The sequence below is a fragment of the Eumetopias jubatus genome, unplaced genomic scaffold (genome assembly GCF_037043125.1).
Source record: "Eumetopias jubatus isolate StellerSeaLion01/CBP00866 unplaced genomic scaffold, mEumJub1_p1.0 scaffold_1, whole genome shotgun sequence".
Classification (NCBI taxonomy): domain Eukaryota; kingdom Metazoa; phylum Chordata; class Mammalia; order Carnivora; family Otariidae; genus Eumetopias; species Eumetopias jubatus.
Genome location: NW_028274807.1, coordinates 16,350,474 through 16,378,465, shown reverse-complemented (window position 1 = coordinate 16,378,465; position 27,992 = coordinate 16,350,474). Strand labels below are relative to the sequence as shown.

At 38.2% G+C, this 27,992-nt stretch overlaps 1 protein-coding gene across 5 annotated transcripts; it reads left to right on the top strand.

Moving 5' to 3' along the window:
- The first annotated feature begins 357 nt into the window (after window positions 1–357).
- Window positions 358–27,992, top strand: USP16 (ubiquitin specific peptidase 16). 5 transcript variants are annotated; one of them, XM_028115964.1, is made up of 18 exons: window positions 358–486; window positions 3,671–3,772; window positions 5,461–5,639; window positions 9,790–9,893; window positions 10,666–10,769; window positions 11,954–12,135; window positions 12,723–12,818; window positions 13,851–13,981; window positions 14,293–14,380; window positions 15,453–15,531; window positions 17,307–17,398; window positions 17,741–17,797; window positions 18,700–18,876; window positions 20,711–21,371; window positions 22,429–22,523; window positions 23,673–23,759; window positions 27,299–27,455; window positions 27,553–27,992. In XM_028115964.1, the coding sequence occupies exons 2-18, from the start codon at window positions 3,712–3,714 to the stop codon at window positions 27,675–27,677; spliced, it is 2,475 nt and encodes an 824-aa protein (XP_027971765.1). In that variant the 5' UTR covers window positions 358–486; window positions 3,671–3,711; the 3' UTR covers window positions 27,678–27,992. The 5 variants fall into 5 exon arrangements, with proteins under 5 accessions (XP_027971765.1, XP_027971753.1, XP_027971774.1 ...); XM_028115952.1 differs by having other exon boundaries at window positions 11,951–12,135; XM_028115958.2 differs by lacking the exon at window positions 358–486 and adding an exon at window positions 664–873 and having other exon boundaries at window positions 11,951–12,135.

Sequence of the window (27,992 nt, the reverse complement as noted above, 5' to 3'; positions counted from 1 at the left end):
TCCGTGGGCAAGGTTAGTTCAAGACAATTTACGTACTCAACATTTAGAAGGCTATTGGGCAGAATTAGAACTGCGTGAAATGTAAATTTTACCCTCCTAGCCAGCCTTTAGATGTAATGTGAGTAAGGTAACCCATCCAGGAGATTCCAATACTCTGACCACCACCAGGTACTCATGCTTCCGAAACATTTAAACAACCCCATAATTACACCAGAGTGGGGAAAACTGACAGCCAATTTCTTCCAGGCGGCTGGATCTGAACTTCCGGAGGGAACCGCGCACAAGCGCCAATGAAATAGCGTCAGCGCCGCAGGCCCCTGGGGCTAAGCCACCTCCCATAATGCCGAGTACCGGAAATTGTTGCTTTCTAGGGGTCAGTCTGGCTTCGGCTCTGTCGCTCTCTATCCGTCACCGGGAGGGAGACGGAGCTGGCTGCCCAGCCCACAGGCTCATTAGGGGATGCAGTTATGGGCGCTGTCGCCGTGGGTGAGTTCTGTTCCCACTGACTCGCAGTCACCGCTCGCATGACTTCCTGCGTTTCGAGAGCCCGAATTTCCTGCCTTGACCTGGTTCTCTTCTCGAAGGCTCCTCTTCCTTAAGCACGTTACCCGGCCTCGGCCCGGTACCGCGTTCTCATTGGCTTCATGTCCTGTCAGTACCAGGAGCTGGCCAATGAGTTGTCGGTGCTGGCGCCCTGATCGACCCTGGACCCGAAGGTTCCCCCTTGGGTTCAGAGCAGTTGGAAGGGGAGGTGTGGCGGGCGCCGCGCGGCCGGGAGCACCCTACAGGTTGGGGTTGGGTTTGCTGCCACGTCCATGTGGTGGTTAGTAGGAAAAGCAAGATCTGTCATCTCACCGATTCAGTGAACCTAGGGTAGGTCAGATCTACGCCGAACTTGAAAGCCATATTTAGGATCTGCTGACAAAGTTTTCCAAACGCTTCCATTTTTAATGGAATCGAGCAGGCATGGGAAGACTGGGAAGGAAAGGGAACTGGATTAGTATGCGAACCGGCAAGACCCAGCCTTGATTTAAATTTTGTGTGGAGTCCTGCAAAGAGTAGTTTGGCTGAGAAGCTGACTCTCATCTCAAGACTCACCTGAAAAGCTTAATAGATTTATTGAGGTTTTTTAGCGAGAGTACTCGCCACTCTTCTCTAGACTTATTTCATGCCCTTTATAGCTGCTAAAGATTTTTTGCAGCGCTTCCACAGCTTTGAAGTGAACCCTACTGTCCTCTCCCTGAAGTAGTTACAATTAGTCTTTCAAGTTTTTCTTTGGAGTCCGGGCTGCTGCAGTCCTCAAACCAGATTTGCTATGCTGTCTTCATTACAGGATACTTCTTCATTCTTTACCTTTTTGTTTTTCAGCGGAACTTTTTTGCTTCATTCTTAGGTGTACCTACCTTTGTACCTTATATCAATCTTTTATGTCTCAGGTACTATGCTCTTTTTCTGTTTCAAAGCAAGCACTATTTCTTGAGAAGTATTTCTATATGTACTGACACTCTATTAGATGCTTTAGGCAATTCAGAGGTGATGCCCAAAACCATTTCTTTCTCCTAGAACTTTAGATTCCATATAGATAAATAACACGTGTCCAGGTCAAAGATTTAAGAAGCAGCCCGTTGGATTCGGGGACAAAACGAACAGTGCACATTATTAAGGTTGGGGAAGTTCACTTGGGAGGTTTATTTAGAGTAGAATGGTTGCCTAAGTCTTCATTGCAATGGACATCTTGGAGGACTGGTAAGATTTGGATAGGTGGAGAGAACGTCCCAGCTAGAGACCAAAGTCATAGAGGTGGGGCCACAGTGTTTTGGAGAGACTGGCTTGATTGAAATGCAAAGAGTGGTGGTTTTGGAACTGAAAGATCCGTGTTTTAATTCCATCTCTGCCACCCTATGATCTTCCATCATTTTGTTTCTGAGTTTCTTCCTTTAGCAAAATGCTCCATTTAAAGGGTTGTTGTGAAAATCAAATAAGATAATGTTTATGAAATGGCTTTGAAGATCAAACGCACTGTATAATTAAACTTCAGTGGTTCTTTGCTGAGAAGTAATGAGAATCAGGATTACCAGAGCCTTGAGGACAATTTGTAAGGGACCGTGAGTGCACAGCTCAGGATCCTGGATATGATGAAAATGGTATTACTAGAAGATCTATCTGGTACTGGAATGCAGCACAGATTAGAGGTAGTTGGATTGGAGGCAAGAACTTGGGTACTGGGTACTATTTGTTTTCCCTTAAAATCTATAGAGGAGGTAAATTATGTAATATGTTACTTTAGGGTGACAAAATGTACATAAAAAGTACCCTAGTTTTATATATACCCCTATACTTTGTATTCTTTTGTTTGTTGTTAATTCATTTATTTTGTAAACATGGAGGCTTGTTACATTTTAGATGATCCTTGGAAAGTTTAACAATTACTTGATGTGGCACTTCATATAAACCTTTTTGAATTAACTTTATTTACACTAACCAAGTAAGAGCTGAAAGAGGAATACTTCTAAGACCTTAGGATAGGATGACACCAAGTATCAGAATTATTGGGAAGTGTTTTCAAAACCTGTCTCCCAGGTCCTACTTTCCACTTATGTAATCAGAATTTTAATAAGAATCCCAGATAAAATAATTATTATAGTCATTTCGGTGATTTTGACACTAAGTTATTTGATGTGAAGTATAAGTTTTCAAAATCATTATTATTTAAAGTTAGGTAGATCTATATGTACTTGCAGCACTTTTCATGTATTCTAATTTTGAATTGTTGACTAAGGAGGTGAAGATGTGATGTGCAGCTAGATTTGGCATAGTCTTCCAAACTGATTTTGGCAGTAATATAATAACGTAAACAGTTGAGAATGCAGTTGTAATAAATTCTCAGTTAGCTAATACCCAGAGGGAATCCTGGTATGGAAAATGTGGAACAGTGGATCACTTTTTATATTTGGCTTTGAAATTTATAAATTTTCTAACTCCCTTTAGTAGATTATCTTCAGAATTATTTCAGATTTTTCTTGGAGAAATTATCAGTTTAATTTGCATAGATTGCAGAGCTAAGAAAGGTAGCTTAGAAGGAAGGGACATTATTCTGTTTCAAAAATGCCACCACCACTCCACATTTATTTAGTGAGAAGTTGAATTCCTAATAGTGTAAAGTGCTGAGACTTTTTAGGATCTGTGTAAGAAGACACAGGTTCTTTCCTGACTCTTACATTCATTGCAAAACTTTTTTTTTTTTTTAAGATTTTATTTATTTATTTGACAGAGAGAGACACAGCAAGAGGGGAACACAAGCGGGGGGAGTGGGAGAGGGAGAAGCAGGCGTCCCATGGAGCAGGGAGCCCGATGCGGGGCTCAATCCCAGGACACTGGGATCATGACCTGAGCGGAAGGCAGACCTCAATGACTGAGCCACCCAGGCGCCTCTCATTGTAAAACTCTTAATTTTACTAAGAATCAGTTTTCTAAGCTATGAAAAACAGGGGTAATACTATCCTATCTACTTCAGAGTTCTTACTGAAAACTGGATGATACATGTGAATGGTCTCTGTAAATTATAAAGTGTGATAGACATGTAAAATATGTGGCTTAGTTACTATTGCCTAGAGAAATATAAAACATACTCTTTTTTTTTTTGTCAAGCTAACTTTATCTTGTTTTCTAGATTGTTATTTTGTGTCAGTAAGTAATCCATAAAGTGCCAACATGGGAAAGAAACGGACAAAGGGAAAAACTGTTCCAATTGATGATTCTTCTGAATCTTTAGGTATATTTCACCAATTGAATCTTAAAGTTATGTTTATATCCCTAAATGGACATATATTTTAATATGTACAAATGGGATCAAAGTGTACAGTATTGTTCTGTAATTTGCATTTTAACTTAATGTTTATATCTACATGTCATTTAATAGTCTTAATATTCTTAATGGCATGATACTCCATTGATGTAAACGACCATGGGTGCATATTTCATAATTTACTTAGGTAATTCCCCACTGTTAAAAATTTAGGTAATTTTTAACTTCTCAGTGATATTGAATGGAGTAATAGTAAACATTTTTGTAGCTAAATCTCTTTGCACATCCAGCTGTCTTTTTAGTACAGATTTTAAAAGTAGAATTGCTGAATTAAATGGCATAAATATTTTCAAGACTCTCTTGGTTCCATAGCTAAATGCTCTTCAAAATTTTTTTACTAACTTATAGGTCCCCTAGCAGTGAAATAAAGTGCCCATTCCCCTTAATGATATCAACACTTTCCAGTATCATTTATAAACATCTGCTGATTGTCTAGTTGAAAAAGAGTATTTTCTTTTTTTAGTTTGTGTTTCTTTGACCACCTACTGGGATTTAGTAGTTTTTTGTATGATCTCATTTGTATTTATTTTCTCTGGGTGCAAGTTCATTGTACATAAGCTAAATGTGCCACTTGACTGGTTTCTGAACCTCTTGGGTCCCTGAGACAACTGAAGCATTTTAGAGTGACTTGCAAAACCCTTTACTGATCTGGTCCCGACAGGGTTTTCAGTTTCCGGTCTAGCTGCTTGTTTTTACACATGTGTGAGGACACAGTTTGAGGAGATAGTATGAACTTTGACATTTTGTACCTACATACCTTTGTTCTTGGGATATGGCCTTTTCATTTGTTCTATAGTCCCTGAGTTTATAGTTTAAAGTGTGAGCTTTGAGGTCAGAAAGACCTAAGTCCAAATTCTGGCATAGCCACTCTGTAGTTATGTGATCTTGGGCACTAAATCTTAGTTTCCTCATCTGTCATTGGGGATAGTAGTGTCTTTCTGATGAGATCATGTATGCAAAAACATTTAGCACAGTGTCAGGCTCATAGTAAGTGCTTAATACCAGAAAACTTTCTTACTGTTAATAAGACTGTACAGATGTTACCTACCTTTGGTAACCTTCATTGATTTTAGCCCTTTGTGTACTGCTGTAGCACATTTTGGAGATAATTTTTTTGTTTGTTTGTTTTAACATTTTGGAGATTCTTACACATTTATTTATCTGCTTCTGCCAGAATACTACTCAAAGAGAAGAGCTGTGGCTTGGTCTTTTTTAGGTTCCCTGGCCCCTACCATAGTGCTGGGCCTGCAATAGTTGTAATGTTGACTTGACGAAGGACGTTCTTCATGAACCTTTTAGGATAAAGAGAATAATTAATATGATAAAGGCCTTAATTTAAAGGAAATAGATAAATTGAAGTGAATTTGGGGTGGTGATGTTTATACCTAGGACTTCAAGAAGCCAAAATTTCAAATTTGTATAAAATCTCTTCCATCATCATAATATTCAAATGTGAAAGAGAAATTTAAGCTTTCAGATTATCTAACAGTTTGTTTATAAATTCATTTTTGAAGTTCAAATGAGGGGTAAGTTTTGAGTTTAACTGCAGAAAGCCATTTTTACCTCATATACTCCTTTATTATTTGTTTTAATAGAACCTATGTGCAGACACATTAGAAAAGGATTGGAACAAGGTAATTTGAAAAGGGCTTTATTGAATGTGGAATGGAATATTTGCCAAGATTGTAAGACGGACAATAAAGTAAAAGATAAATCTGAAGAAGAAACGGAAGAAAACCCTTCAGTTTGGCTATGTCTTAAATGTGGCCATCAGGTATGCTTAGGTTTTGATCAATATGGGATTTTGTAAAACTCTTTGAATTTATTTTAGAAGGTATTACGTAAAACCACAGTTTGGGTGAGTAGGCTGCCAGGGGGCTTAGGCTCTATTCCCTGGGGAACAGATTTGGGGACTGAGGTTTGGGTATAGGTGGTTTACTGGGGAGTGCTCTCAGGTACCACAATCAGGAAGAGAGTTAGGGAGGCAAGATTAAGCAGAGGGAGAAGCTGAAGCAAGAGGCAGTGCTATGGGGCCTCAGCTGATCCCACAATGAATTCTGGCCTTCAGAGATGTCCTGAACTGAGACAAGGGGCCAGGCCTTTTTACTTGTGCATAGACTAACATTGGATGTGGGATGCTGCTGGGGAGGGGGACTAACCTTGGGCAAGGCAGCTCCATTACACTGAGGATAATTCCCGGGGGTGGATAGACTGAGCTGTGAGCTGTCAGTAGGCCACATTCGTGACAGCTGTGGGAATGAGTACCTGGGTTTTGGGGCATGGATGGTATCTGGGGGCAGAACAGCTCACAGGTATTGCCATGATAATAACGGTCAGGGTCTCTTTCTCTGTTATTGGTGGCAAGTTAAGTTTATATGTTAGGCAACTGGGCTGCTAGGCATTCCTGTCATGAAGCTTCAAGATGAGGCAGAGGACTTTTTTTTCTTTTAAATTGAAATTTTTATTGAGATAATTATAGATTTATATGCAGTATAAGAAATAATTCAGAGATATCCCTATATACATTGCCCCATTTCCCCCAGTGGAACTTTTTTTTTTTTTTGAAGATTTTATTTATTTGAGAGAGAGCAAGTGAGAGAGAAAGAGCACAAGCTGATGGGGGTGGGGAGGAGCAGTGGAGAGGGAGAGACAGACTCTCCTGAGCAGGGCGCCCGATGGGGGGCTGAATCCCAGGACCTTGGGATCATGCCCTGAGCCGAAGGCAGATGCTTAACCGACTGAGCCACCCAGGTGCCCCCCCCCAGTGGAACATTTTATGAAACTATAGTATAATATCACAACCAGGATATTAATACTGATCCAATCCATCAATTTTATTTATTTATTTATTTTTTAAGATTTTATTTATTTGACAGAGAGAGACCCAGCGAGAGAGGGAACACAAGCAGAGGGGGAGTGGGAGAGGGAGAAGCAGGCTTCCCGCTGAGCAGGGAGCCCGACACGGGGCTTGATCCCAGGACCCTGAGATCATGACCTGAGCCGACGGCAGACACTTCACAGACTGAGCCACCCAGGCGCCCCCAATCCATCAATTTTAATCAGTTCTTCCTAGTTTTACTTCTCTTCATTTGTATGTTATGTTGTGCATGTGTGATTGTGTATATTAAGTTCTGTGTAGTTTTGTCACCTGTCTAGATTCATGTATCCACTACCACAGTCAAGATACTGAGTACTTTCAAATTACACAGATCTCTTGTGTTGCCCATCCCCCTGCCCCCCTTTTTTAAGTAGGCTAATGCGAGACTTGAACCCATGACCCTGAGACCAAGACCTGAGCTGAGATGAAGAGTTGGATGCTCAACCAACTGAGCCACCCAGGTGCCCCACATATTGCCCTTTTTTTATTATACCCACATCCCTACTGCCATCTCTCGCCCAAGCCCCTGGCAACCACTAGTCTGTTCCCTATTTCTCAGATTTTGTCATTTCAAAAATTTTATATAAATGGAATCATACAGTATACAACATTTTTGGATTGGCTTTTTTCACTTAGCATAATTGCCTGAAGAGTCATCTAAATTGTGTATATCAATAGCTCTTTTTTATTACTGAGTAGTATTCCATGCTGTAGATGTACCACAGTTTGTTTATTCTGTTGAAGGATGTCTGGGCTGTCCCAGTCCACATTTGGTGATTACAAATCAAGCTGCTGTGAACATTTATATACAAGTTTTTTATGACTTCATTTTTCTGGAAAAATGTCCAAGAGTGCAATTACTATATCATATATTAGTTGAATGTTTAGTTTTTAAGAAACTGCCAAACTGGGGGTACCTGGGTGACTCAGTCATTAGGCGTCTGCCTTCGGCTCAGGTCATGATCCCAGGGTCCTGGGATCGAGCCCCGCATTGGGCTCCTTTCTCCATGGGAAGCCTGCTTCTCCCTCTCCCACTCCCCCTGCTTGTGTTCCCTCTTTTCTCTGTGTCTCTCTCTGTCAAATAAATAAATAAAATCTTAAAAAAAAAAAAAAGAAACTGCCAAACTGTTTTCCAGAGTGTCCATAATGTTTTATATTCCTACCTGCAGTGTATGAGTGATCAGCTTTCTCTGCATTCTTGCTAGCATTTAGTATTGTCACAGTTTATTATTTTAACCATTCTGATAGGTGAATAGTGCTATCTCATTGCAGTCAGACAGTTTAAAAGTATTTGAATGTTGGGGCTCCTGGGTGGCTCAGTTGGTTAAGCATCCAACTCTTGATCTCAGCTCAGGTCTTAATCTCAGGGTCATGAGTTCAAGACCCACATTGGGCTCCACACTAGGCACGGAGCCTACTTAAAAAAAAAAATTGAATGGCTGCAAAGAACATATTTATTATTTGTATTTGAAAGGTTTTCACTGAAGCTCTTAAATATATATGGTGAGAATGAATATATTGTTACTTCAAATTTTCCAGAATACATTTCCTATTATAAATTTTATTTTGCTACCTATTTAGTTCCTAAGGGTAAGACAATATCACTATTTATTGTTAACTTTTGTCCTATAGTTACCTTTTGCACTGTTAGAAAGTGATTCTCAACTGCTGTCTTAAGACAAGTCATCTCATTCTTATGTTTCAAATGATCTCAAATGGTGTTAAAAACTTTTTTTCAAAATTAATGCTCATTTATTTTAGAATTGAATGTTGAATGGGATAAATTAAATCAGTAGTGTTGATATCATAATTAAAAGATTAGAAGCCATTGTTAAACAGTTCCCCTTCGAGGTGTATTTTTGGCTTTAGAGAAACAGGACCTCTTCTGTATGCAATCCAAGGGAGTGGGTGGCTTGGTTTCAGATGGATACACAGTGAAGATACATTTCATAGCAGTGATTTAACCAGCGAAAGGCAGAAAATCTGGCCATGTTCTTTTTTTTTTTTTTAAAGATTTTATTTATTTATTTGACAGAGAGAGACATAGCGAGAGCAGGAACACAAGCAGGGGGAGCGGGAGAGGGAGAAGCAGGCTTCCCACAGAGCAGGGAGCCCGATGTGGGACTCGATCCCAGGACCCTGGGATCACGACCTGAGCCGAAGGCAGATGCTTAACGACTGAGCCACCCAGGCGCCCTGGCCATGTTCTTTTATGAATAAGTCTATACATCTTGTAGGTGAAAATCTCCCATTTGCTTGTTCAATTAATGCTTATTGACCTTCCATTTGCTAAATGTTTTTTTTGGTAATAGATGATTCGTTCTGTTTTTGTATCCACAGGATTTATAATCCAGGGGAGGAAGGATATAAACATTAACAACTTTAATATGAAGTAGAAAATAAGGAATGCCACTAGGAATTTATACCATGTTTTGTAGGAGTTTGTTTACAGCAAGAATACAATGTTTTCTTATCTGGAAGGATAATCATAGGCTTCTGAGAGGAGGTGGCCTTTGAGCTAGACCTTGAAGACTGAGTGGGATTTGATATAGGACAATATGAGAGCTAACCCTGGAAAGTAGGGTGAGGTCAGATGGTATCGGGTTTGTTAATTAGAAGTTTGAAAGCAATTCATAATTTTTGAATTGAGTATATGAACAGAAATTTTTTTAGATACCATTAAACTGAAAAAATACGTATGTGAAGAAAGAAGTCGAAGTCAGGAAAGTACTTAGGAAGCCGTTAAGTGGCTCACACTAGACCTAGTGAATGGCTCATCAGCATGGTTTAGTTGGGACTGGAAAGCACAAGTTGGAGAGGAAGACTACTTTGAATGCACGGTTCCTAAATACCTTCTTGTTGAGATCAGTTGCCTATTCGTATTTAGGTTTTCACAAAATCGGGACTCTCTCTAGAGTCTAATCTGTTATTTTCAGAATTGTAAGAATGACAGAATTTCTCAGGCCACTTTCTTGTGCATTATGGATTATGAATTCTCTTTTTGTGAACTTTCGTGGCTTTGAGGCTTATGATTATGATTCTCTAGGGCTGTGGCAGAGATTCTCAGGAGCAACATGCCTTGAAGCACTATATGACACCAAGATCTGAACCTCATTGTCTGGTTCTCAGTTTGGACAACTGGAGTGTATGGTAAGTTTCAACTCTTGTGCCTGTCAGTTGACTGGTAACTTTTGAAATATTGGAGAACGGAGGTGTTTAAGGAGCAAGAAAGTTTAAATTTTTGTAGGACTTGTTTAAATACCATAACTTTCAGAAGGCTTGAGGATGTGATATTTGAGAACCTTTTGCTTAGTATTGTATGCACATAGAAATTGTAGCATGTAGAAGACATATGAATCTTTACCCTTTTGTTTTTCTTGTGATATTATAAATGGCATGTAGTGGGTTATTTAAAATTTGGGACACAGAACAAATTTCAGATGAACTGAGAATATAGTAAAATTTTGGCAATGAATTTGTATGAAAATAAATGTCAAGCTGGTATGTATATTTCTTGTAACATCATCAAAACAAATTTTCACATCTTTAAAAAACATTTACACAGTAGTGTTCACTGCACATCATCTGTCAGTTGTAAAACTTGTTAATTTTGATGACGTAGGTCTGTATTTTGAAATATGTGTAGAAAAAACTTTTGACTTTAATATTGTAAATAGCCATTTCAATAAAATGATTGGAGTTTTTCCACAGGATTTATATGTAGCCACAGTTCTGGCTAGCCTTACTAAGTAAACCAGAGGTAACATGGATAGTCTTCTTCACGAAAACACAAAGTTTTTATTTTCATTTTCTTTAATAGAATAATTTGGTGGTTACACATTTTGGTTTCCAGGAATTCTAATTCATCCCCTTTTTTGGTTGTGTTTGTCACTTTTCTTCTCTGTGGTCTTTTGGGACACAGGTGTTACCTATGTGATGATGAAGTCCAGTATTGTAGTTCAAACAGATTGGGTCAGGTGGTTGATTTTGTTAGAAAACAAGCTGATATTACAACTCCAAAATCAGGTAAAATAATTTCTTACTTAATGTATACTGTAATGTTGGGCGCCTGGGTGGCTCAGTTGGTTAAGCGACTGCCTTCGGATCAGGTCATGATCCTGGAGTCCTGGGATCGAGTCCCGCATCGGGCTCCCTGCTGAGCAGGGAGTCTGCTTCTCCCTCTGACCCTCTTCCCTCTCGTGCTCTCTCTCTCTCATTCTCTCTCTCTCAAATAAGTAAATAAAATCTTTAAAAAAAATGTATACTGTAATGTTAACTTAATGTATCTAGTTAATGTGAACTTAATGTATCTATGTAACTTAATGTATCTAATGTACACTAATGTTAACTAACGTATCTTAGTGTATCTATTAATGTATCTTACTTAATGTATCTGTACTGCTCAGCATTACATATACCTGAGTAAAATGAATTATGGTTGATTTCAAACAGTGAAACTATTTTTGGTTAAGAATATAAAACAGCGGGAATAGAGATTATTATAATGTGTTAGAAGGGAATCTGAGGAACAGTCTAGTCAGATGTGATAAAGAGTCTGTGATGAGTCTGAAGTAATGAGCAGTGATGCCCTTTCTGTAGCGGGCTTGAGAGAGACCTGCCTCATACTGAATTTATTTTGTTATATTTGTGTTTGGTTGATACACAAGTGAAAGTCAGATTTTTCAGCTTTTTTTCATACATAATTGAGTTAATTGGGTTGGCATACATCATCTGCTTTAAACTTGTTTTGATTTTTACGGTCACAGAGTATCTTTGCACAGCCAGAATTGTTTGTTCTTAGCTTCAGGATTCATTTTTGACCCATTCATTTAAAAATTTATTTCATGTCCACATTCTTTACCTGATTGCTTTATACTCTATTTTCATAAGGTAGGATGTGCTCATTTGGAAAAAAAACAAAACAAAAAACTGTGCAGTAAAAAGGGGAAGGTTTATGCCAAACATACACTGTTTGGTTTCATTTGTCAAACTAATGCTTCCATCACTTTTGAATATTTTTTATTGGTTTTTCTCTGGTGATGGTAATTTACTTATATTTATTAGAAAACATTTAAAATCAAACAGCTGGGAATAATGTTTGGTAAAAATTCACAAATTCTAGTACTCTGTCCCAACTACAACTTTGCATTTGGTATAGTTGTATTACACATTTTGCTGGATCTTTTTTCTTTTTTTTTTTCTTAAAGCAGCAAAAGATGGTAACATTGAACTTGAAAATAAAAAATTAGAAAAGGAGAGTAAAAATGAACAAGAGCGAGATAAAAAGGAAAACATGGCTAAAGAAAATCCTTCCACGAATTCTGCTTCCCAAATAACTGTGAAAGGACTCAGTAATTTGGGAAATACATGTTTCTTCAATGCAGTTATGCAGGTGCCAATGTTAATTTTTTTCCCTCTTTAAAACTCTTTTCCCTCACATTATAGGATGTTTTTGCATACTTGTTACTTATAGTATTGAGTTTTTTCCCCAAGTAATTTATTTCTGAGTTCTCGAAGAATATTTAAGGAAATGTTGACTATGCATGACAGTAAAACACTGTGCTAAGCCCTGGGGTGCGTTAGAGTTCAAAACAAACATGGCCCCTGGCTTCAAGGACTTTGTACTGGGGGGGGCGGGGATGTACGGGATAACCTGTTATGGAAACAAATACCTAGTCACCAGTGGTGGTGGTGGTAAGGTAGCTACTTCATGTTGGGTAGTAGGCAGTGCCCTTTTGAGGTGATGAGTAAGCTCTGAACTGAAGAACTTAGGAGCCAAATAAGGTGGGAGAGGAGCATGCTGTTCCTTCTTGTTTCCTAAGATAGGTACAATGAAGACGGCCGTTTTGATCGGGATGTTCTGTTTTGATAGAATAGACACTGAAGAAATACTTGAGTTATTTAAATATTTGAGTGATGACATAAATATTTGATTTGCTTTTAAATAATTTTCCTTTTCTTTTCCATCCTTTACTCCAGAATTTGTCACAAACACCGGTGCTGAGAGAACTACTAAAAGAAGTAAAAATGTCCGGAACAATTGTAAAAATTGAACCACCCGATTTGGCACTAACTGTATGTACTTTAAGATTTTCTTTTACAGTCAGTAATTTTCCTCTCTGAATATCCGCATTCAAAATTATTTTAAAGAATCAATGCTCATTTTCACCTTTTTTACTTGTTTTGTTTGCTTTTATTTTAGGCTACTGAGTTAAACATTTTCAGGCTAATAGATTAAGCCTTTAGATTTATTTGCTATGTGTATGCCATGTTCTGCTGTGCTCTGGTGTTTGGTGTCTTTGGGAAAGCTGTTGATAGGCATGAAGCCCTAGGCACGCATTATTATTTTCAACAGCTTTGCAGGTGGCTTAAATTGTGTGTAGCAAAATGAATTTTATCCTATCCATTTTTATTATTCACATTTTTCTCTGGCTCTTTCAGTTCTTAGGTGGTCTGCTCTTGATATTCTAAAACTAAAACAGTAGAACTGAATTCTTCATAGTCAATGAACAGAAACTTTCTACATCTTTTGATGTACTTTTTTTTAAATGTGTTTTATTTTTTATTTTATTTTTTTTATATTTTATTTATTTATTTGACAGAGAGAGAGAGACATCGAGAGAGGGAACACAAGCAGGGGCAGAGAAAGAGGGAGAAGCAGGCTTCCTGCTGAGCAGGGAGCCCGATGCGGGGCTCGATCCCAGGATCCTGGGATCGTGACCTGAGCTGAAGGCAGACGCTTAATGACTGAGCCACCCAGGCGCCCCTACATTTTTTTTTTAAAGATTTTATTTATTTATTTGAGAGAGAGAGAATGAGAGATAGAGAGCACGAGAGGAAAGAGGGTCAGAAGGAGAAGCAGACTCCCTGCTGAGCAGGGAGCCCGATGTGGGACTCGATCCCGGGACTCCAGGATCATGACCTGAGCCGAAGGCAGTCACTTAACCAACTGAGCCACCCAGGCACCCTTTTGATGTACATTTTGAAGTTTTAAATGGGACAGCTCTATCAGGAACATTGGCATTAACAAGTTGACTAGCTACGATTTGGTAACATAAATGATTCCATACTTTGACTGAAGAAAGTAATTTTTATTCCCATATTCAGGAACCCTTAGAAATAAACCTTGAGCCTCCAGGCCCTCTTACTTTAGCCATGAGCCAGTTTCTTAATGAGATGCAAGAGACCAAAAAGGGAATCGTGACACCTAAAGAACTCTTTTCTCAGGTCTGTAAAAAGTGAGTATCTGCTTTGATTTTGTTTTCAGTGCATCAGTAAGATGCTGAGATATAATATGAAAAACTTGTTAGAGTCAGCCCAGTATATATGTTACAGCATGGTTTATTTCATTTGGATTAAAAAACATGAACTTAATGTGAAAATTAAATCTGCTAAGGGTGTTGTCGAACTAAGTGGAAATTTTGAGAAACTAGAACCCTCTGAGATTTGGGATATGATCCTAAGATTTTGTAAAAATCTTTTACAAAAAGATTTTTTTAGTAGACTCATCATTGTTTTTCTTTGTGTCTTGTCTTCTTTTTTTCTGTAGAGCAGTACGGTTTAAAGGCTATCAGCAGCAAGACAGCCAGGAGCTGCTTCGCTATTTATTGGATGGAATGAGAGCAGAAGAACAACAAGTTAGCATATTTTGACCAGTATAATTTATAATCCCATCGTCATTAACTTCTCTGACATTTGACATCTTAAAGGGTTATTAAAGCTATGAAACTAGTTATTGAGGCCATTGTATTTAAAATTTTTTTTCTACACCAGTGTTTTCAACTGGTATATTTTAATCAGTAGAATGAATGAAGAGAATTAGAAATGATTCTCCTTTTCATGATGCTATGTTTTCCTTGCTGGTTAGGGCATTATTGGTCTTTAGTTCTATTCTATTATACTAGCCTATGCCAGGAGAGCTCCAGAGTATTGGAAAATGTTTCCCCCAAAACAGTTCCCAGTTGCAGTGCATTCTTATTCTTACTCCTAGTGTGATTTAACACAGCTTTTTGAATCTAGGAAGTATGTTCATTTTTAAGAGTCAGGGAATGTAATTATGTTTTTAATTGTTTGTAAATTACCAGATGAAAAGTAATGTATTTGGGGATGTTGAATATAATTAATAATAGTAATATGAGTGATAACAAGTGATAACTAGTGATAATATTTATTTTGCTCTTATTTTATGTCAAGCACTGTTTTCAGAATCTTATGTGAATTACCTTACTTGGTCCTCACAAACTTTCTCTGAGGTAGATGCTGTTAATCATTTTCTCACTCTATAGACTGTGAAGCCAGGGTGTAAATAAGGTTCAGGACCTGGTTCAAGGTCACCCAGTAATGGTGGCTCTCAGCTTTGAACGCTGGAGTCCCCTATAGCTCTCATTTAAACAGTCTTCTCTTGGACATGATATTTCAGTGGTCTTTCCAAAGGTGGTGGGCATGTGTGAAAAGCTTTGGTTTGAATAGATTAAAATTTTGAAGTAAGACAGTGCCTTTGTTCAGGGGTTAGTGATTGTTTTGTAATTTTTTTTTAGCTCCTTGAATTAATTTTGAAAATGTGACTTTAGAAATACTAATTTTTATTCAGTAAGTTGGGGGAGTTAATTCTTGATCACTTTCTTGACTTGATTACATATTTTCTAAGGACAATAACTATAAAACTTTAAAAATTTAATAGTGTATATATATCCATTTTATTACTTTTAGAGAGTGAGTAAAGGAATTCTTAAAGCATTTGGTAATTCTACTGAAAAATTGGATGAAGAACTAAAAAATAAAGTTAAAGGTAATGTCTGACTTTTTGAACTAACACACTATAGTTGAATTCTTCTGTAACTTAGGACAAGATTGCTGGCACTTGTATTTCAAATTCACAGTTAATAACATAATTTTTCTTTATCACCATTGATTTAAAAAAATTATTCAGTACTCCAAAGGTGAATATTTTTGAAAAATTTAACTTTGGTGTATTTTTATGCTGTATTACAGTGAAATTTATAAAGATAGAGCTAAAATGAGATTACATTTTTATTTTTGAAAAGCTTACACAGTTGACACTTGAACAATGCAGAGGTTAAGGGCACAAGTCTCTTCCTGCCTCATTCCCGCGTAGTCGAAAATCTACTTCTGAGTTCTGACTCTCTAAAAACTTAACTACTAGTAGCTTACTGTTGACCAGGAGCCTTACTGATAACCTAAACAGTAAAGTAACATGTATTTTTTTTTTTTTGTAATATGTATTATGTGCAATATTCTTACGTAAAGTAAATTAGAGGAAAGAAAATGTTACTAAGAAAATCATAAGGAAGTGAAAATACATTTTCAGTTCTGTGCTGTATTTATTGAAAAGAATCACATATAAGTGGACCCACACAGTTCAAACCCGTGTTGTTCAAAGGTCAGCTGTATTTCTAATGAGCAGCAACATGTGAGTTACACTTGTCTGTGTGAGTTGTCAGTAAGCTGGTTTGTTAATCATGGTGCCAACTTCATTATTATTGTTGTGTGGCATTTAAAGATTTAGGATGGATCAGTCCAACAGAACTTTCTGTGGTAATGGAACTCTTCCATATTTATGCTGTCTGATACAGTAGCCACTAGCCACATGTGGCCATTCAGCCCTTGAAATGTGACTGGGGCAATTGAGGGGCTAAATTTTTACCTTTATTTAATTTTAATTTAAATCATCAGAAGTGACTAGCGGCTATTATACTGTAAAGCCCTGTGGTTTTTTTTGTTTGTTTTTGTGGGGCTTGAACTCATGACCCTAAGATCAAGAGTCAGATGCTCTATTGACTGACCCAACCAGGCACCCCTGTGAAGCACAGTTTAGAATCAACACATAGCACCTGTTTGCCTCTTTGGTGTCCTTTAGGGCCAGGCCAGTAGCAGAGAGAATCTTGCTCTGCTGGTGCTATCTGTCATCAAGTGTGTTTCTGTATAAATGGACACACTTATCATTGGAATAAGGCTTATACATTTCATGTATTTAGAAAATTGGGTGACCAGGTGGTAAAATTGTCTTATATTAAACTTACCAAGATTGTTTCTGGGAACATAGAAAAAGTAAAAGGAAGATTTTGTCTGAAACATTTTCCTGATTTATTTTTTTGTTTTTTGTTTTGATTTTGAGTGGAGTTCAGTCTTAGAGTTTAAAAACAAGTTATGTGCATTCTCTCCTAAGTTTGCTGCTGAATATTATTAGAGTGGTAGAGCTAGAAGTGATCTAGAGTATCATCCAGCTTGGCCCCATCTGTTCATTTTACTAGTGGGGATAGAAGGTCTCACTGACTTCCACGGTTTATTTTCCACTGACTAGATCTAGGATAAGAACTTTTTCTTTTTCATGAGACATGATTGTGTTAAATTGTGTTGTGCTCAAAAGTGGAGTGTTTGCTGCTGACTATAGCATAAAATAAAATTATGGTAATTATGAACAGAGAAAACCTGTGGGATAGGAAATTAAAAATAAAATTTTAGGGTTAGATAGGTAAGTAAATAGTTCTAACTTACTCAATTAATTATATAAGGATAATTGATAAACTTTTTTTCCCCTTCTAGATTATGAAAAGAAAAAATCTGTACCAAGTTTTGTGGACCGCATCTTTGGTGGTGAACTAACTAGTACAATCATGTGTGATGAATGTAGAACTGTAAGTTGTAGTGTGAACTGGATTTATTCATTAATATTAATAGAGTATAGTTCATCAGTTGTGTCTTTCAAAAACAGAAGTATCTAGTTTCATAAAGATTTCTTTGTTGGGCTTCCCAAATCTTCATAGTTCTTTCCTGGGACTGTGAACACTTCTTATGTCTGAAAGAAGTTAGTTTAACATTTTAATTTATTTCTCCTAACCCAAAGACCTCAACACTGTGTAATTTTTCATTTTCTTAAGAATTTTAAAAATGTCATCCCCCCACCATAATCTTACTATGTAATGTCTAAAATGAATTTTTTCCTTCCTTTTTACATCTATCTTTTTTGGTTGATTAAGGTCTCCTTGGTTCATGAATCTTTCCTTGATTTGTCTCTACCAGTTTTAGATGATCAGGTAAGACATACTGAGTTTATTTAAGTAGATTTTCCCCCCATGTTAGATTTTATGAGGGAAGCCTTGCCACTCTTTTCCAAGTTTGTACATTAGCCCTTGGAGGAATTTTTTTAAATGTATTTGAGATAGAATTTTAAAGATTTGAATAGAAATTGGAGTAAATGCTTTTTTATTTTAAAAGAGGATAGATGGTGTGTCTAGAATTCTTTATAGATAATTAGCTTGATTGGTAGACATGTAGGGGAAGTATTTTCTTTATATTAAAAATTACTTTTTATTTCATTATTTAAGACTAAACGTAAATCCCTTACAGTCTTCAGTTCATACATGTTAGTAGAGAGTATCTCAGTTTTAAGGCGTATTAATTCGGTTCCGTCAGCTAGTGGTTGGAGAAAAGAAAGCCTGTTATATGAATATTGGATAAATCGTTATTCAACTTCATATGAATTCAGGGTCCCTTTAATCAGTGTTACTTAGTGATTAAAGTCTTAACCAAATTCACTTTATTTTCTCTTTTTCTAAAACTCTCATTTACACAGAAAGAAGGAAAAGGATAAAAAGGAATGCCTGTAGTGGGACAAGTAATTCACTGATAAACAGGGAGCGCAGTTAGAAAGGGGCATAATTACTGTGCGATGCAGCACGTATCTAATAAAATGCATGATATTCCTTTCTATTTTACTGGCATGTGAAGTTGCCTTTTTTACTGTTGTGTTTGTTGGCTTGTTTTCTCGGTATATAAGATTGCTTTCTAGTATTTGAGATGAATGAATTTTGTCCTGGATATATTTTCAAACATAGAAAGTAAATCCAGTGTGACATAGGAATTGAAAAATATTTAGGTTAACATGCAATCTCTTCACCAGTTGTTGTAAAATTTTATTTTTGGCCCATATTTTAAGAGTGGTAAGAAAAGTATAAATGATAAAAATTTGAAAAAGACGATGGAGGATGAAGATAAAGAGAGCGAGGAGGAGAAAGATAATGACAGTTACATGAAAGAGAGGAATGACATTCCTTCGGGAACAAGTAAGCACTTACAGAAGAAAGCAAAGAAGCAAGCCAAAAAGCAAGCCAAGGTAGGTAACTAGGAAGAAAACTGTGCTTTTCTAATTTTATATTTGCAGCTATTGAGTCTGAAGTCTGAATGACTGAAAGAAAAGGTTGTGCTTTTGTTTTTTGTAACCTTGCATTACTTGCGAGAACTTCCTTTTTTTCAGAGGAGGAGAATGGGAGCAGGGGCAGGATGGGGGGAAAGGCAGAGGTGCGGGGGAGAGAGAGAGAGGGAGAGAGAGAATCCCAAGCAGGCTCCATGCCGGCCCAGGACGGAGCCCATATGGGGCTCAATCCCATGACGCCGAGATCATGACCCGAACCGAAATCAGGAGTTAGGTATCCAACTGACTGAGCCACCTGGGCACCCCTGCTTGTGAGAACTTTTAAGAGTTTTAGTTCATTTTTAACAATTTTTTGAGTTCTTAATACATTGACTTTCAAAAATTTAAAAATATATAAAGATGCACAGTGAAAGTACCCCTTTCACTGTGTTTTTTCCTCCTAATTTTTAAAAAAATTATACACACTGTTCTGGACCCTGTGTTTTGTTTCTGCTTAATTGGGTTCTTGGAGATTTTTCCATTTCAGGACACAAGGATTCCGTTGTTTTGAACAGCTGTATAGTATTCTGCTTTATGGATGTACTGTTGTTCATTTCACTGTTTCTCTATCGATTTGGGCTGTTCGTAGTCTTTTGCTATATAATAGCCAGTGCTGCAGTGAATAATCCTATATTCCTGTCATCAGTACGGCACATTTTGAGAAGAGGGAGGGCATTTGTAGTTTTGATAAGTGTTACCTAATTGCCCTCCACAAAGGCTGTCCCAATTTATATTCCCACCAGCAACAATGAGACTTGCTGTTTCTCCTTATCCTTGACAGAAGTGTGTTATCAAACTTCTGGATTTCTGCCAGTTTCATGGTTGGAAAATATTTTCTCAATGCAGTTTTATTTTCCATTTATTTTAATATAAGTAAACTATGGTTTTATGTTTGAGCCATTTTGTTCCCTTTTCTTTTCAGTATTTGCTTATATCCTTCCTCCATTTTTCTTTCATGTTGTAACTGTAGCTGAAGCACACTGGAAAATGTTTGTGTCCTGCGTGTGTCTCAGCCTTCTGGTATTACAGATTAGCCTCATGGGGACTGTCATTTTACTCTGAGTCTGTAGGCATTCTAGTGACAGGAATGTTGATGAAATGCCTTTCTCCCTACTCTGCTTGGAAATAGGCTGCAAATATGGCAAATAAAAGTGATTTTAGGAGGGAAGTCCTTTATTGTCCTCTGTTCATGAGGCTTCCTTGCTTCCTCCCTAATTTGGGGCCGTTTATTTCCTGAGATGTTTTCCTCCGTCCTGCCCAAAGCAGTCCTGTACTAGTGCATCCTTGAGTTTTCATTTTGTTTTTTTCTTCCCTCAGTGCAACCTTGATCTGATAATCATTAACTCACATGGATACATCCCTTCCTGCTCTCTGTGTAGTCAGACTCCCAACATGGTTTCATACTTGGCTGCTTGGATTTGGCAATTTCTTTCTAGTCTGCTATCCTGTCTAGGTCACTTCCCTTAGAACACAGACTATGTCTTGCATGTTTTTATTTGCCCCACGTCACAATATTTTGATGATTGGTGATGGTTTATTCCTTTCAGTGAAAGAACTTTCTTCATAATTTATTTGGTCCCTGATAGTAAAAGGAGCTCTGAGGATCAGAATTCTGGGAGTGCACTCTTCCTTATAAACTTTTTGATTGATAAGCAAGAAAACCTGATGTGGTACATGTATGCTCTTTCTCTTCCTATTTTTTTTTCTTCGTCCTTTTTTTATTTTTATTTTCTAATGTTTTATGCTTTTTGCACAGAACCAACGAAGACAACAAAAAATTCAAGGAAAAGTTCTTCATTTAAATGATATCTGTACCATTGACCATCCTGAAGATAATGAATGTGAGGTTGGAATGTCACTTCAGGGAGAAGTGGATGTTAAATCCAACCATATTTCAGAAGAGGAAGTTATACATAAAGAATATTGTATTAATCAGAAAGATTTGAATGGCCAAGAAAAAATGGTAGAAAGTGAAACTGACAATCAAAAATCCACAGAAGAAATAGATATGAACAATGTCAACATGGATAATGATCTGGAGGTTTTGGCATCTTCTCCTGCTGACTGTTCTAGGAATTTAAATGGTGCCTATCTAACAGAAGGGAGTGGTGAAGTGGACATTTCCAGTGGTTTCAAAAACCTTAACTTGAATGCTGCTCTTCAACCTGACGAAATAAATATAGAGATTCTGAATGAGAGTCATTCTCCTGGGACCAAGGTATATGAAGTTGTAAACGAAGATCCAGAAACTGCTTTCTGTACTCTTGCAAACAGGGAAGCTTTCCATACTGATGAGTGTTCAATCCAACATTGTTTATATCAGTTCACCCGAAACGAGAAACTTCGAGAGGCAAATAAACTGCTTTGCGAAGTATGCACCCGGAGACAGTTTAGTGGACCAAAGGCAAACATAAAAGGTAATTTAGATTCTCTTGCTGAAAGTGAAATTAATGTTCGGGGGCATATTTTGCACAGAGTAGGTAGAATCCTGCTATCTTAATTGTATCAGAATTTGCATGGCATCAGTAAGTTCCTCCCCTGTGTAAATATTTTAACAGAAGGTTGAATAAACAGATTGAAGTGGCTAAAACTCTGTGGCAGCTGAACGGCAGATAGAGTGGGACTGTTTGCTCTCCAACACCTCTGTCTATGGGTAAATCATCCCACTGGGTTGTTACTGCAGCAGGGTCCTTACAGATAGTGGCTCTTTCTTCGTATGCTCGGTTTCCTGTCAGCATTTGCGCTGGCCCTCTCCCTTGTATGCAGGAAGCTACACTTCATCTCATCCGTGTACTTCTGTGATATGCCCAGTGCAAGGTACTGGGAGGACAGTGCTTTCTTCTAGTCTCCCTCAAATATAGAACAGAAAAATTGTGATAATTCCCTTTCTCTTCCACCCCCCTTTTTTTGAGCTTGGGTAAGTGGGATAAGGAGGGATTGTGGATTCCTAAGGACTCTTACTAGAATTATTGAAACTTTTAAAAAGTCTAGCTTGCATGTCAATATAAAAAGTAAATTGTGTTGATTTTATAGCGTTTCTGTTTGCTTTAGAGCAAACAGTGGCCAACTATTGTCCACAGTTAGGTTTTTGTATGGTGTCTATGTCTTTTATTGATGAACATTTGAAAATGATTCAGTGGTAGGAAATACTGACTTTGAGCCCCAATTAATTAAATGGTATCTCTCCAAAAATAATTCCGTTCTTGGTAGACTGCAGTCATACTCAGTTATTGCTATACTTTGAATTACATCAGTAAAAATTTGTGGGAATTTGTGGAAATTATTGCTGATACCTACAAAATGTCCTTAATTTTGCCTCTTGGTCCACAGAGCCCAAAATATTTATTATCTGGTCCTTTCCAGAAAGTTTAAAGATAAGTCGATTGTGTTAGATGTTTAAAATGATTTTATAGCAAATGTGAATGCTTTAGAAGTCCAAAATGATTTTCACGCTGCTAAAATTTCTTTCTTTAGGTGAAAGGAAACATGTTTATACCAATGCCAAAAAGCAGATGCTGATTTCTCTTGCTCCTCCTGTTCTCACTCTTCATTTAAAGAGATTTCAGCAGGTACACCTTTGTTAGCTCAAATTTGTTTTAAATATGTAACATTTGCTTTATTTGTTATTGTTTCACCATATTACTGTGTTTCTTTGGTTTTCTGTTATTTCCTAGTTCTAATTTTAAAAAAATAGGGAAGTAAGAAATATACCTGGGCATGACAAAAACTTAGATGAAGACGCCTGTCAAGGTGGAGGAGACATGTAGGCACAGTCCTTCCTCAGTTTTACTAGAACTCATGTTGTCCTTTTCAGTAAAATTAGCATCTTACTCTTAACTTTTTTTCAGGTTAAAAAAAAAAGTCCAGTTTACTAGCTGTATCTCACACTTAAGAAAAGTAGTGATATTTTTTCTGTTTTGGGTGTGGTACCTTATTTTTACTGACCCTTCATAAAAAAACATTGATACCTTGGATTTTCATCATTTTGTTGACCCTGTCTTTTCTGGAAGACTTTGGTTGTAAGCACTATAAGTTTTAAATTAAGTTCCAAATTCCCAAAGTACCTTTAGAACATTTTCCCTCCCTCAAACCCTGTATGGGTTTGACCAACTGGGTGGGTCTCCATGAACCAAGCACTAAGCTTGGTTTTAGAAAGGAGGCAGAGAGTATGTGCTCCACAGAAGATATTCTGCTCTTGCTGAGTTTTAAACACTCAGAACCTCTGATCTAATCTGGCTTTTCTGGATGGCCAGAGCAGAAACACAGAATTTTCTCAGGGGAGCAGCTTTTTTTTTCTTTTCTTTCTTTCTTTCTTTCTTTCTTTTTTTTTTTTTAAGTAGACTCCATTCCCAGTGTGGAGCCTAACATGGGGCTTGAACTCACACCCCTGAGATCAGGACCTGAGCTGAGATTAAGTCTGTGGCCATACCACCCTGAACGTGCCTGATCACATCTGACCTGAGATCAAGAGTCAGACACTTAACCAGCTGAACCACCAGGCGCCCCTGGGAGCAGATTTCTTAATGCGTTGGGGGGTGTGTGTGTGTGGTGTGCACCTAGCAAAAATCATTTAGTGGTCAGAAAGAAAAGAGTCTCCTGAGAAGATTGAACCTAGGTTTGGATGTTGGTGTTTTGTGCATCAGAGTAGGACTACAGTTTACTTAATGTGTACAGCTTTTCCAGAAGAAGAACTCAATCTATTATCTCTCTTTTTTTAGGCTGGTTTTAACCTACGCAAAGTTAACAAACACATAAAATTTCCGGAAATCTTAGATTTGGCTCCTTTTTGTACCCTCAAGTGTAAGGTAAGTGAAAGTGGTCTTTTTGGGAAAATCCTTTAAAGGGCAATAGCTTATTTACCAGATACTCTAATGGTAACTCACTTAAGTATGAAGTTGATAAGAATGACTGAGTAGAATGGGTCTTTGATCTTTGTACCATTATAATTTCAAGATCTTTGATGAATCATTTTGAATATTAGGTTGTTAAATTCAGTTCATTTTTTGAATTTCTATTGTGGCAGACATTGTCTTGGGAGCTGAGGGCACAAAACTAAAGATCAGCAGGTAATTTCAGTTTAATATGGTTGAGTTTTAAGATTGGTATACACAGAGCAGGGTGGTTATGCACTTAGCCCAATATGTTGGTGGTTCGGGGAAGGCTCTGTGAAGTAGACCACACCTCAACCACTACTTAAAGAAGGAGTAAGAGTTAGTGTGATGAATCAAGAGGAAACAAGTTTTTTCTAGGCAGAGAGAACAGAGCAGCTGGAGCAAAGATGTGTACAGTGATGTGGTGGGGACTAGTGACTAGCAGTAGAAGCAGTTGTAGAACTTACAGTACAAAGCCTAGAGAACACTGGGAGGTGAAGCCAGAGAAGTGAAATGGGAATGAGGTTTGGAGGATTATCGTGGTGGGGAACTTGGGCTTTATTAGGTATGTGGTAGGATGCCACTGAAGAGTTTAAAGCAATGGGGTGACGTAGCCAGATGTGTGTATTACACAGGTTACTTGCTGAAGCATGGAGGAGGTTGGATTTTAGGAGGAAAAGACTAGAGAGGCAGGGGCTCTCTAGTTAGGAGGCTGTTGAATTAATTTAGTCAATGGTGAGGACTTCAAGTAGGGTAAGAGAAGGCAAGATTGCAAGAATATTTTAGGAGGTAAAATTCACCAGACTCGTGATTGGATTGGCTCTGGAAGATGAGGAAGAGGCCTTGAAATGGATGGTAAGGTTAATACAACAGGACGTGTTGAGCCTGATTCCGGAGGCCTGGCTTGAGTGTCTAGGCAGCTGGGCAGGTGGCAGTACCATTAGCTGAGGTAGGAAGTACAGGAAGAAGAGAGGTTGGGAGGCGGAGAACGAATAATGAGTTTGGTTTTGGATACACTGAGTTTCAGCTGTTTTTGAAATATCTATGGGGCTTTGTTTAGAAAACATGTGGATGTACATGTCTGAGGCTCAGGGCAGGGAGGTTAGGTTTGGAGATAAAGATTTGGAAATCAATACATAGGTGGTGGTTTAGACGGTGAGGTTAGGACCCCCTGAGCAGAGCATGGTGAAAGAGAAGAGATGGTTAATGACAACTCTGGTGAGCCGCTGAGTGTAAGAAGCATGTGTGGAAGAGGAGCACACTACCAACAATCTCAACAAATCCCCATGTTGAAGAATTTGGACAGAGAAGCTATAGTATTATATTCAGATTTCAAATGCTTCAGTATCAACATTAATAAAGTTTATGTGCAAAATTTGAAATGATAGAAATTCTCCTGTCCTGCCTCCCAATTTAAAAATTTAAAATTTTTCAAGAAAGGTATTTCAGAGCTGGTGGGTAGAGTGAATTGTAATTTCTATATTATCACTGTGGGGCAGGGCCACTTTTGCCGATAAACAGAAATACCTGTAGTTGGATTAGTTCAGACACAAGGTCATTAGGAATCCATTGTTTGCCTAAAATGTCATTGCCCTGTGTTCAAGTTTCAGGGAAAGGACTAGGTGGCCTGAGTGTCAGAATATCAGAGAAAAAGAATTAGAAAGTATTTGTGGATTAGACAGTATAGAGGTCATGGTAAATTTTTTAAGAAGTGTTGGTGACTTCAGTGGATTGAGAATTGAATGAGAATATTGGAAATAAAGCATGCAGATACACCAGAGGCTTTATTGAAAAGGAAAAGTGGTGGATCAATGATTTTTTAAGTCTGGGAGACTTAAGTAGGTTGGTAGGCCAACAGGAAAATCTACAAGTTGAAGATACAGAAAAGAGAGATAATTGATTGAGCAAGACCCTGGAGGAGGCCGAGGCCAGAAGAGCTTAGCAACACTAAGTTGGGGTATTGTCTCTGAACAAAAGGGAGAGATACTTCATCTTCCCAAGAATAGGCAACTTAGAGTTGGGTAGGTTGTATCTCCGTTTTCCTGAAGTGGGAGGTGAGGTCAACAGCAGAGATTAGTAAAGGTTTGGGGGATAAGGGGAGGCTAAAGGAATGGTTAAAGTGTGGGTCAGTTGCTGTGAAGGAAATCCATGGAACTAGGGAGCTAAGGAACAAGTTACAAGATCATAGTCACATGCAAGATCCTGATGAGTCCTCAGTGAGTTTATCAATCTGCAGGGTATGTAATTTTGCTGCCTAGGAATAGCAGCTGTCTGGGTGTGGGGTTGGGAAGGGTTTGTTGTAGGATTCAGAGTAGGATTTTCTGATCAGTCAATGTGCTGGCAAGGCTTGTGGTCGGTGTAAGAGAGATTATTTTTAAGACTGATGCACGTGGTCTAAGTTCTCCAGCTTTAATGTACGTATGTCACTTGGGCATCAGTAGGTCTTAGGTGGGGGTCTGTGCGGACACTGCTGTGCTGTTGCCATTGTGAGTAGAGAAGACACAGACTTGATCGGGGAATGAGGCCAGGAGAGGCTTCATCAGCCAGGAGAAAATGAGGACTGGAGCGTCCAGTTAGGTTGGAGAGAGAGGAGACAGGTGAGGTGAGAAAGGAATAGAATTGCGGGCTGAGACTAGAAAAATGGGAAGCCTTGAACAGTTCCAAGTGAGGACCCGTTGCAGAATTTAGTCCTGGGTGTGGCAGTGAAAACAGGATGGCTGCAGAAACCCTGGGAAGCACACAACCCTTGAACTCCCCGAGGAAGCAGACAGGATTTGGGGTGAAGTATGAAGTTTTCCAGTGAATAGGGGGTTGTAGATTTAAAGAGATGACAGTTCTGTGGAAGGACAGTGATGCCCATTCAGGACTTTTTACTAGAGAACCTAAGTTGGAAGTTGTCTGAGAGTGGCCCCCCGCTTGGATAATGCCTTTCCTTGTTACCAGTCTGCCCTACAGCATACGGGATTTTAGAATAAGCAGGCTCCAAGGTCTAGATGGTGAAAGTGAGAAGTTGAATCTTTAGGGGACATGTGTAAACGTAAGGGGGAGTTTTGGCACAACTTAAACGCTATCCTCTTGATCTTAAAAAAGGCTTAGTCTGGGGAGGAACTGGACTGGTAGCGCTATTGAGGTATTTTGCAATTACCAGAGCCCAGGACTCGTAGAGAAACTGGCAAGTTCAGTTATTTTAAGTATCTGGGCCAGGAAACTGCAATTGCAGCAAGTGGCCTCTGGTTTATGATTCTAGCAGAGAAACAGCAATGGTGATTTTCTAATAAAAGCAATAAAAACATCCAGCCATGGTGTGACACTACTCAGTAGGCTGGGTAAAGGTAGGGAAGAAGTAGTCAAGGTCAAATGTGATTTCTACATTCTCAAAGTAGAGGTTAGCAACCCTTTGCATAAATTGATCTTGCCACTGGCATCTATAAATGGGACTAGAACTAATTTTTGAATTCTGTTCATTTTGAAAGAATGTCGCTGAAGAAAATACAAGGGTACTGTATTCCTTATATGGAGTCGTTGAACACAGTGGTACCATGAGGTCAGGGCATTATACTGCCTATGCCAAGACCAGAGCTGCGAATAGTCATCTCTCTAATCTCGTTCTCCATGGTGACATTCCACAAGGTAAAAGGTCTTGGAAAATTCTGGTATTCCGATTATGGCAAAACCAAAAAATAATGAACTTGAATCTTCCCATTTACATGTAACTTTCTCTCTACAGATTTTGAAATGCAGTCAACCAAAGGGCAGTGGTTTCACATCAGTGATACACATGTGCAAGCTGTGCCTACAGCGAAAGTACTGAACTCACAAGCGTACCTCCTGTTTTATGAGAGAGTGTTGTAATAGTTTCAGAGTGCTTTCTCCAGAAACAAGCTTATGGCTTTTAAAATGGCTGTAATTAATAACAATAATAATAAAGAAGTAAAGACTAACTGTAAAATCATGTTCACTTAAAATTAAACACATGCCAGAAGAAATCATGTTTATTAAAATATTGAAGGGAAAATACCTAAAAATTTACAATGGTTTTGTATTGTCATAGTGGTTTTTATTCTTGCTTCCAGTTTCTGGAAAGGATTCTGAATTCCTTAAGTCCTCTGTGATTAAATATGTCTGGGTGGTGGGTTGTAACATCAATAAACTGACTTATCCCCCAAA